Source organism: Taudactylus pleione, unplaced genomic scaffold (genome assembly GCF_031769625.1).
Source record: "Taudactylus pleione unplaced genomic scaffold, aTauple2 ptg000070l, whole genome shotgun sequence".
In the NCBI taxonomy this organism is placed as follows: Eukaryota; Metazoa; Chordata; class Amphibia; order Anura; family Myobatrachidae; genus Taudactylus; species Taudactylus pleione.
Window position 1 is genome coordinate 11,130,752 of NW_028284472.1, and position 11,749 is coordinate 11,142,500.

General features: G+C 47.8%; 1 protein-coding gene across 1 annotated transcript in view; it reads right to left on the reverse strand.

The window, feature by feature from the left end:
• The window catches only part of LOC148533771 (opsin-5-like), a 57,088-nt gene that overhangs the window by 42,155 nt on the left and 3,184 nt on the right, over positions 1-11,749 (reverse strand). The window contains exons 2-3 of the mRNA XM_088467355.1: positions 5,714-6,007; positions 2,886-3,217 (exon numbers count right to left, since the gene is read on the reverse strand). Of these exons, the coding sequence (XP_088323481.1) occupies positions 2,886-3,217; positions 5,714-6,007 (626 nt within the window). The remainder of the gene's footprint in view (positions 1-2,885; positions 3,218-5,713; positions 6,008-11,749) is intronic.

Sequence of the window (11,749 nt, forward strand, 5' to 3'; positions counted from 1 at the left end):
ATAGGGCCTGATTCAGCGCGGAACGCAAATCTGCTCGTGCACGCTCCCGGCCACAGCTAAAATATGCTAATGAATCCATATGCACGGCAATCGCAGTGCTAGATGCAGACGCCCAGCACTATTTAATGTTGCCCCCTTACCATTGCTCACAGCCTCAATAGTTGGCAAGATATCGAAAACATCGGTAACATCGAGAATCATCAGATCCATACGCACAATAGCGGCTGACCAGACCACTATCTAGAGCTCTGGCTGCTTCATCCATCACAGTGGCTAAATGATGCACGCCCTTGTAATGGCGATCGAACGCACTGGCACGCCTGCGTTTCACTGACCACCCCCCTGTCCCAGCCCTGAACGGTCACTTCCTGTCAATCAGTGTATAATGAAGCTGCGTGCTCACTGCGATCGCAGTTTCCTGATAGCGTAAACAAAAACTTTCGTACTTCTGATGTTGTCACATTCCCACCAATTTCTCTCGCAATTGCTGCATACGAATGACCATTTTCACTTAACACCACAATCCTGGATCACGTCGCTGTGCTGCTGTCTTGAAAAATAAAGGATACCCAACGAAATACTGATAGGACAGTAACATCATAAGTACACAGGGATTTTCACTCTAAGGGCCTGATTCAGAGCCGCTCGTAAGCGGCCGCTCGTTCGCTCCGAGCGATGTTTGCCCAACTGCGCATGCGTACGGATCGTAATACGCATGCGCGAACCAGTCAGTGCGGCCGAAAATCGTTTGTTCGCTAAATAGCGAATGCCTGCTATTTTGAGTGACATGAGGAGGCGTATGTGGGTGGTAACAGGGGAAGGTGCTTGAAAACGGGGAGTGGAGATCAGAACGCAGGCGTGCCTAAAGGTCAAAACGGGCGTTTTAAGGGTGTGCATAATTAATACAGCAGCGTCATTGACCACGTCACTGGGTTATTTTATAGCCAGAACTGCTCGCAAGATTGTGGTAGCAAAAACCAACCACAAGAATAGCGAGCAGTTCATACCCTGGTCGATGTACTCGATTAATCTAATAAATAGCGGACATGACGTAGGATGCGAGCGGCCAGGGGGCGTATTTTTTAAAAAAACGACCGCAAGTTTTGTTCGCTCGTTCAGACATAGAGGCGTGAACAGACCGCAAAGAGCGAACGGTTCATTTGAATAGCCACCCCTATTTTCTGGACTAACGACCGCAAATAGCGTCCGGCTCTGAATCAGGCCCTATGTGTTGTTTTCACAGCATAACTTCCCTTGTAATGCAAATATTTGACCTCTGTTTATTGTGTTGAATTCAGCATTAAATTTCCTTTCATTTTGATATATGAATCATTGCACTGCGTGAAGTGTAAGTTTTTATAAGCATTCAAAGTTGAAAAACATTAAAATTTCAAAAAGTGTCCACAATTGTGGCCACCACTGTGTATATATATATGTATATATATATATATACACACACACACATATATATATATACCCCTCAATCTCAGCAGTTCCTTTTACAGGCTGATCAGGGAAAGCTAACCAGGGACATACTGTATATGTAGTCTGAAAATGTAAGGTACAGTAAATAAAGGTTTAGCACAAATAAAATGGGGCAATGAAGCCCCATTGAACCCAATGGTGGGAGCGGCAGGGTAACTAAAGTTTATCCTGCTGCTCCCACCATTGAGTTCAATGGAGGGAGCCGTTCATTGGCTGAGAGGTGGGGCCTGACCTCTCTCAACCAATGAACGCACAGACACGGAGCTTCAAAGGAGGAAGCCGCATCTGTGCGCTTCATTCGGGAAGGAATAATCATTCTGGTTAGATTGATTATTGCTTAGTGCGATGGTCGGCTTTATAGTTTTCTTATTTTAACCCATGGATGCCTACTGGACAAGGGGACCACTCGAGGTAATATAGGTGAGTATGTGTGAGTGTGTATGTATGTATTAAACTTATACTGTGTAAGGTGTGTGTGTGTTTCTTTAAACATTTCTTTACAGGTGAACTACAGGTCCCAGTGGGCCCTTAATGCCCCACATGCTGGTACTTGTGGTTCTCCAAGTACCAGCATGCGGGGGAGGCTTGCTGGGACCTGCAGTTCTACTGGAAAGACGATGTTTCAATACTTCTATTTTTACACATCACTCACACAATCAACCTGCCACCCACCGCCCAGGGGTGGCGGGGATAGCTCCGGGCTATCAGCTTAGGCTAGGGGTGCCCTGGAGAGGGAGACCCCTTTATTGGAGGGGTCTCCAACTCCCCAGGGCTGACTAGCGGTCAGGGCTGATGCTGAGGCTGGGTGGCCTGGTGATAGGGCTCCCCTGGCTGTGGCATCAGTTCCCCATTAGAAAGGGTCCAGGGCTGGTTCTGTGAATTACAGGGAGACCCTACGCAAATTTTTACCTGTAATTCCAGACCAGCACCGCTTCCCATATCCCAGTGCTGGTTGTACTGAGTACAGGGAGACCTTACGTAACTTAGTCAACCAGACCTGGGTTTGAGCAGTCCGGGGCTGGTTGTGTTTTGGGGGGGGACCTCAAGTCAATTTTTTTTTTACTTTTAACTGTTTAATTACTTTTTACAGTCAGATACATGCAGGCATCTCACTGCTGTCTGCATGTATCTGTGTCAATCCGACCTGCTCATGCTCAAATCGAAAAGTAAATAAGGGTTTTGTGTATTGTAAAAATACTGTACCAATATTTTTCCGATGGTCGATTTGAGGCCGATTTGACTAAAAATTCGATTTGAAGTCCGATTTTACATTCGATTTGGCCTTTATTAAATACCCAAAAGCAAAATCGAATACAAATCGAATGAAAATCGCACCCCAAATCACTCAAAATGCCAAATCGACCTTTAGTAAATTTACCCCTTAGTCTTCATTCACTTACCACGGTCAGCCTTCTCTCCACCTTGGCGATGTTTGGGATCCTGTCGTAGCTGCGAATCTCTTTGTAGGCCTTATGAAGTTTCCACGCTATCCTTATATAACATGTGACCAGCGTTATAGCGGGAACCATGGTGCACAGGACAAACATGCTGAGAGTGAACGAGAACCCGCTGGCGGAATTGTGGAATTCGGCCCAGGCGATGGTGCAGGATATGCCGAATGGTTCGGGCCCGTAGTGGCCCCAGCCAATCAATGGGAATATTGCCCAGAGCAGTGCGTAGAGCCATATGCAGGTAATTACGATGTAAATTATTTTCTTCTTTATTGTGATGTCTGAAAAGGGGACAATGAACAGTTTAACAATAACTTTACATTCAGTGTAACAATAAGATAATCAGTTTCTAGTTTCCTCACATAGATTTCTAGATGTACTAAGCTCTGAAAAGTGATAAACTGGAGAATGCTAAACCACCATCCAATCAGCTCCCAACTGTTATATTTGAAACACAGCCTGTAACATGACAGTTGGGAGCTGATTGGCTGCTCGTTTATCACTCTCCAGTTTATCACTTTTCAGAGCTTAGTACATCTCCCCCTTATAGCCATGCATCAGTAATAGGTAACCTCAAACACTGAGGGCAGCCCTCTGACCTTCAAAAGGGTGGCACATTGCTTTAACTCAGTACTAAGTTAAATGAATACATTTAATCAATGAAAAAGACACCTATCTGTAATAACGTATCATCAGTAATAACAAGCTTTAAATTCTATAACGGACAAATATGGCGTCAAAGCAGGAAGGAGCTGGAGGCTATGTTAGGGAGAAGGGGCTTGGACTAACATATTCAATATTATGGGGCATGTTCAATTAGCCATGGGGTTTCTCCCGCGACTAGTTGCCGTCCAAAATCCCTGCAGTGCGGGGAAAAGCTATTCAATAAAATAACGTTTTTCCCGTGTCGAAAATCAGTTTTGCTATGCGCGAGCCCGATCTGGTGGTTTTTAACGCAGGTTTTACCTCACACCTCCACGAGCTGCGAGGTAAAGTCCGACTGCAGGGACTAGCGCGCGGAGTCTCGGGAATGCGTGCGCAAGGAACCCCCACTAATTGAATAGGTCCGGCGCAGCAATTAGCCGCAAGGTAAACCCCGCTGCTAATTAAATATGCCCCAAAATGTATGTATGTACACCTGAAGGCCAAGACCCCTTCAATTTGGACTAGCACCTCTCCCACCTGCCTCTGATGTTGTTAAATAGGGACCCAGCATGTGCTGACTGCATAGTCTGTATAGCAAAGCCACAGGTAAGACCTTTGTGCATTTAACTATATAATAAGTCAATTGTGGGGTGAACTTTGGGGTTTGGTGCCCCCTGAACTGTTTTGGTAGGACTTCTTCAGGGGACCATCACTTAGCACTTATTTTTAACACTTTATATCACTCTGGCCGGGACGTACTAAAGTTAAAAAGGCGGTAAAACCCCAGAAATGGGGGTTTTACCGCATTTTCCATATGTACTACGCACCAGAATGCTTCGTTGTGGTGGGTAACGCCACCTTCAGGTGGCATTACTCAATAGAAGCCTATGGGCTTCTTACTCGGACGCTTACCTCGATCGGATCCCTCCCATCACCCCCTGTGGGCGGTGTCCTTCTGCGCATGTGCACTTCTGGGTAACACTATGCGCCATGTGCTGCCCTGACAGACTTTCTCATAAAGCACCAAATAACCATAGATGTGATTTTGATAGAATTCTTGTATATTAGTGTTGGACCAAATTGATAACATCCAAGTCTTTTATCATGCTAGCCAGCATTGCCTTATTTTGGTTTGTGGTCGCCCCAGGGCAACCAACTAGTGGGGGCCCCTACTAATAATATTATCAATCTGATATGCTGGCGATGTCATTAAAAAAGTATAATGTGTAACTACTCCCAGCAATGCAAATTATATATTAAACACATGTAGTGCCCCAGTACACATTATGCCACACAAAAAGCCTGATTCTTCAGAGTTGTACGCTAATCCCGTCGCCACTGTGTTTTTTTCACACAGATACTGGGGGAGTTGCACTAAGCCTTGGAGAGAGATAAAGTAGAAAGATAAAGTACCAACCAATCAGCTCCTAACTGTCATGTTACAGGCTATGTGCCTGATTCATCAAGGATCACAATTGCAAAGCTGCACGTAGGCAGCTTTGCGATCCTTGCAGATATGGTAATGCCGCAGGGGGCATCACGCCTCCTGTCCATTACTTATCCGACAATCTGCGATTCATCGGCCGGCTAAGGTGACCCACGGGGTCACGCATCCGGCTGCCGCAGTTTTGCACATGCGCAGAACGGGTCATGCGCCTGCGCAGATTCCTGAACATCAGGAATCGGCGTTCGGCGTGCACTGCTGAATCAGGCCCTGCGTTTGAAAAATGACAGTCAGGAGCCGATAGGTTGTGAGATAATATGCAAATGTCGCAGATAGAAATGTATTGAGAAATGTATGCTGGATCCAACGCCTATGAAACGGTCGCGACTCACCCGTATTTTTCTAACCACCCCTCTATTAACACCCACAAATGGTCCTTAACTGTCAATCACTCTGCGTCTAAATCCTCACTGCAAGTGACACGGCAGAAGCACCGAGTCACATGCACCGGGCGACTTATAACACCTTTGGCCAACTGCATAAATATCAGCGTAGCGTACATCTCTGATACCTATAATCAAATGCTTTAAGGTAACAGCAATCGATGAACACCGTAAAGGAAAAAGTTATTTGCACAGTTTTTATTTTTCCAGCTTTTTTTTTCTTCAAACCTTTTGTTTTTACTTACAGGCGGTTGCGATGGCGCTGGTCATAAGGTACCGGACGATCGCCATTGCCATTAAGGTCATCATACTTGCTACTCCAAATAAGAAGCCAGCGAAGGCATAATACTGGCAGGAAGGCTCCCCCCCAATCCAGGCATGGTTCCAGGCAGAGGCGATGGCCAAGGGGTATATGATGACCGCCATACCCAGGTCAGTTATTGCCAAATTTATAGACAAGAGGTCTGGTGACTTCAGGTGGGAGTAGCATTTCACCGCCGTAGCCAGCACGACAAAGTTACCCACTATGGTCAAAACAGCTGAAAAAGAAAGAAGTTCCATTTTGGTTAATTTTTCTGTATTATGCTGATATCGGAGGATCGCCCCGATAATTGTAGCGTGTGGGGGGGTGACCGAGAGTTAAATATTGCTCGGTCGGACATGCCGGATTGTCCAGCATGCCTGTCCGATGCGATATTACCCGGTAAACTGTCGGCCGCATCGGGCAGTGTATGCCCAGCAGCGGCCGACAGACAGACATTTCCTGTGTTCCTTCCTACGGAAGGAACAGGGAAATGTCTCCCCCCCTCCCCCCCCCCCCGGGGGCGGAGCGCAGATGTCTGCCGAATACACTGTGGGAGAAATCTCATAGTGTATGCCGGCGACATCTGCGGCTGGCAGCCAGCCAGATAAAATGTCTGTCGGTCTGACAGGCATTTTATCTGGCCGTATATGCCCAGCATTAGCGAGTGATCAGTTATATACTGTAAAGACCTCATTCAGAGTCTCTCGCTAGCGCTGTGTGCTCGCAAGCGGCCCGATGGTTTGCGTACGCGCAGGTGCACGCTTCGTTCTGCGCATGCGCGAACTACTCTGTGCGACTGCAGGCCGCTCGCTTGCCCAGCAAAGACAGCCCAGTGAAATGAGTGACAGGAGAGGCCATTTGTTAAAAGGGTCAGGACACTAATAACGGGGGCGTGGAGGTGCGAATGCAGGCGTGCCTGAGTGTTTAACGCCGTTTTAGAGGCGTGCATAATTAACAGGCAGCTTCATAGTACTCGTCACATGCCTGTTTTTTCACTGAAGTCCTCGCAGTGCTTGCGGTAGGGTAAAGCAACCACAAGCGCTGCGATCTCTTCCAATTGTCCTCGATGTACCAATGTTTTAATACACTTCCTGGAGATGACGTGTGCTGGTGGGCGGCTCTGCCTGTGCGATTGGCCGTACGCTGGCCGCTCGCTAAGACATGGTGGGAGTGCTTATGCCTTGGCGAGCGATCGCTTCCCGTGGCATCACTTTGACAAATTTGCATACGCTGGGGGCTAGCGATCGCATCTAGCGAGAGACTCTGAATGAGGTCCTAAGCGTGCAGTTCAGGAGACATTTCCATACAGGATTTATAGGTAATCACAATTGTATCCACACTGCCAGTTTAGTTGTTGAATACAAAATAACTTATTTTGAGCTGGACGCAGTTGCGTCTCCGGCTTTATGTGAGCAGCCGCGCATCTCTGTATGCAACTGCTTTCAGCGGCACCCCCGAAACATTTGTATAAGAGGCAACATCATACATGACGACTTCCTGGCAAGTATGGGGGAGGGGGCAGCCAGGTTGGTGGTGCAGGGGGTGAAATGGCACGATCACCTCTTTGTGGCCACGCCCCCTCTATATAATGCCAAGATTACCTGCACATCACAGTGATGTGATTAAGCGCAAATCGCGTCAACGACCGCCCGGACCGTCCACTTCACTTAGGTAGTGGGCAGCACCGGGTTGACGCAGCAAAGCTCCTGGAGACTTCAATACTCTTCCAGGCAACCAGAAGCACCACCCAAGATTTGGAAGGCTCCCAGAAGTTCCGGGAGACTAGGCAAGACTGCGCTTCACCTCTGTGCACTTTTTTTTTTTTTTTTTTTTTTTTGCCACTTTCCCTACCCCCGTTACCTTCCAATCACCATCCAGTAACACCCCATACATCAGGGCCAGCTCCAGGGCTAATAAGCTCCTAACTGTCATTTTTCAAACACAGCTTGTTAGATGACAGTTGGGAGCTGATTGGCTGGCACCTTATCACTTTTCACTCTGTCTCCTAACACTGATTAGTAAATAGACCGCTAAGCCGCAGTAATGCCCCTTATACATTATGTCACAGTAAGGCCCCTTTTCAGGGTTGGACAGGCCCACAGGGGTACAGGGGAAAACCCTGGTGGGCCCCACTGCTTAAGGGCCCACCCCATCTTCAAGGTGTCAGGTTCCAGACCTCAAATTATACATTGTTACTCTATTAGATGGTCAGTTATCTGGTGGAGCAGTACCACTGATTAATATGGGTTCTTGGTTCCCTTCTATAGAATCTACACCTATTGATTAGCCATGCATTTTGAGTGACTGGCCACACCCCCTCTGATGGATAACCACACCCCTTAAGCATGGGCCCCTACCACTGCATTCCCCAGTGGGCCCTTCATGCCCCAGTCCGACACTGCCCCCTTTACATAATGCCACAATAAGGCCCCTTACATGGAATCGGTATGACATACCTCCGTACTAAAGCCCAGCGGATGTAATACTGACGCCGGGAGACAGAAGAATGAAGATCCCAATAGGGTAAGTATTTAAGCTATCCCTAACCCTTTCCCCCCTAACCCTCCCTTAGGGGTGCCTAACCCTAACCTCCCCCCTAGTGCCTAACCCTAACCTCTCCCCCATGGATGCCTAACCCTAAACCCCTCTTCCCCTAGCCTAACACTAAACTTCCCCGGGGGGGTACCTAACCCTAAGTCCCCCCGGGGGTCCCTAAAGGTATACGTTCAGGAAGCCAGCCGTCGCAATGCCGACAGCCGTCTTCCCGACTGTCTAATCCCGGCAAGGGTTAAATGACAGGCATCAAAATCTCGACACCTGTCATTTTACCTACATCGGGAGACCACGCCCGGCGCCTGGCATCACTTTGATCGGGATGCCGGGCGCCGGACAGCCGTGGGGGGGGGGAGGCTTAGGTTTAGAGTTCCCGGGGGTGACTTGGGTTAGGCACCCTCCCAGGAGGTTAGGGCTAGGCTAGGGGGAGGGAGGGATAGGGTTAGGCACCGCCGGGGGGGAGGTTAGGGTTAAGCACCCCCCCGGGGGACTTAGGTTTAGGCAGTGGGGAAGGGGGGGTTAGGGTTAGGCACAGTGGGGGAGGTTAGGGTTAGGCACCCTAAAGGAGGGTTAGGGTTAGGCGGTAGAATTAGATTAGTTTATGTTTACCTTTAGGTTGATCAGGATTTCCTCCTCTGTCGGGCTGCCGTTGCCGGGATTTGAACCGCCGGCCATACCAAATGCTTTACACATTATGCCACAGTAAGGCCCCATATCCCTTCTTTTACCTGCCAGGGCCGTGCGGTGGGTGAGCTCGGGGTGGCACGGGACAGGGCTGCCACACGCAGGGCAACGGTCAGTACTACCGCCACTACTTCATCAAGGCCTTCCAGCACTCATCCTAACCCATACTTACCTACATTGCTGGGCAGCTTTCCGGGAGCACCAGGAGGGGACCTGCTGCTCTCCACTTCGGCGGGCGGGGCCAGACGATAGACGGCATTCGTGATTCGTGGGTCCATGAGGAGGGGGCGGGGCTAAATGACGCAATTTGCCTAATTTAGCCCCGCCCCTTCCCGACGGACCCGATAATTTCAGGTAAAATCTCCCCATCCTGCCCACTTCACTAGGAAGTGGGCGGGATGCGGGAGATATGCCTACTCTTCCGGGATCGCGGGGGGTTACCCGAAAAATCGGGAGCCTCCCGCGATTCCCGGGAGAGTAGGCATGTATGTCCTAACCCACCTCATGCTCTTTCCTTCCTATCTTCCCCTTCTGTGTCACGCCTGTCTGTCTGCCCCTCCCCTCATGAGCAGGGACCTCTTCCCTCATGTGCTTCTTTTTACATTTTCTTCTACTCTCTACTCCCCATAGGGCACCTAACACGTGACTGCCAACTCCCGGCAGCTTATTGTGAGTGCTTTAATCACTCTTTCAGCAATGTATATAAGTTGTGTCCTTGTCCTGCACTGTAATGTACTGTAAGTTACTTGTTTCTTGTTCACCTATTAGTTCTATGTACTATGTAAGGCGCTGCGGAACACTTGTGGCGCCATATAAATAAAGGATAATAATAATAATTGTAATGTGGCGCTGCTCGCGAACCAATTGGAGCTCACGGACTGATAGCCTCTGCTGATTGGCTGCCGGTCCGCGAGCACTGATTGGCTTGCGACCGGCACCACATTAGACTGATAGTGTCTCTGTGCGTCTCAAGGCCGAGTTCTAACCCGGATCAGACCCGGAAATTCTCAGGCGCCGACCCAGGATATTCCCTAGACGGCGCCGTTCACACCAGAGCCGGGCCTGCAGAGACCCGGCTTTTCCTGCGTTGAAGTGGATGCTTGGAGATTACGTCATCTCCAAGCGCCACTGAAGCCGGACCAATAGGACGGCATGCGCCGCGCTCCAGGTCATCGTGACCCGGAGCGCACCGTTCACACTGCAGGGTTACACAGGTTACTCCCGTGTTAAACCCTGCAAGTTACCTGGGTTGGATTGCCGGGTCACTCGACCAGGCGATCCAACCCTCTCCCCTTTTACACCAAGGAGCTGCCCGGGTTAACCCTGCAATAACCCGGGTTCTAGCTCTGGTGTAAAAGAGGTATAAGAGGTTTGACGTCATCGCATAACTAAGTAAAAAGATACACAGAATTTAAAATGCCCCGGGTAATTTTGATGACCCATCCTCAATGACGCCGAGTAAACCGCTTTGTGCACACATCGCAAGTGTAATTTGCAGCCGACTGGTATGAAACTCTGAATTGCTCTCTAAAGTATTTACCCCACTGCATATAGCCTAACTCTAAGGTCTCTGCCACACAAACATACACACACAGCCGTAACCAGACATTATGGTGCCCTGTGCCAGAAAGAGCATTGGCGCCCCCCTCATTTTTCAAAGGGACATAATGCACCCAAAAAAGGGCCATGGCCTCATGGGGAAGGGCCAGGGAAGATATAGGGGAGGCCAGGAGATGCTGGGGATGAAATAAGAGGAAGCTACAAGTGAGAATGATAATAAACAGAAATTTGACAGGCCCAAACAGCGCCCCCTGACCTGTGGTGCCCTGAGCCATGGCACCATCCGCACTACCCTAGCTACGGCCCTGCATACACATATGTGCACACACACACGTTTGGGTTCATTTAGTCAGAATCCAATTAATCTACAGCCTATGAATAAGTCATACTTCCTTCCCCAGGCGATCAGTTATTGTATATCATATTTTGCATATTTAATCAGCAGATGAAACAAAATCCTGTCATCCAGGACAACTAATGTTCCTGCAGAGTGGTCACTAACTGCTTAGATCTAGTCTGTAATTTAAATTACGATAGATATATTTCTGTGGTTCATCCAACACTAACATAAAATGAGACTGTCAAGTACAGTAATATCCAAACTAACACACCACAGATGACAATGAAATGAACATAAGATAACATACTAATTAGTTTCCAGAGTTCTGTTGGGTACGTTCCCAGTAAACACACCATTCACTAGTGTTTATTAGTGAACAAATATTTAATTGATGTTATTTTCCTGATGTATGTTACCATTGTATAGCCTACAGTGTGTTTATTTATGTATGTAATATGTATACTGTGTTTTAAGTGCAAAGACTTCTGCAGAACAGTGGTTGACACTGACACCTGTAGGATATAAGATGCAACTACACTTCATACAAATAATGTTTTCATATGCATGTAGGAACATGTCATCATTATCCTCAGTAAGAAGAGCACTGATACTGCACAGTACTTCTACAGTCAGACGGTATATTTTCACAAATTATTTGTAGTTATTTTTATGTTCATTTATTTTGAGATGACTATAATGTTCCTCTTTGTGTTATGTAACTATTACTTAATTATAAATAAATTTATATTGATATATAATATGTCTAATGTAGGACTTTATCTAGTTTATATGATAATGGCAACAAACCTATCATTTAGCATAGTTCATTGTTTGCCTTCT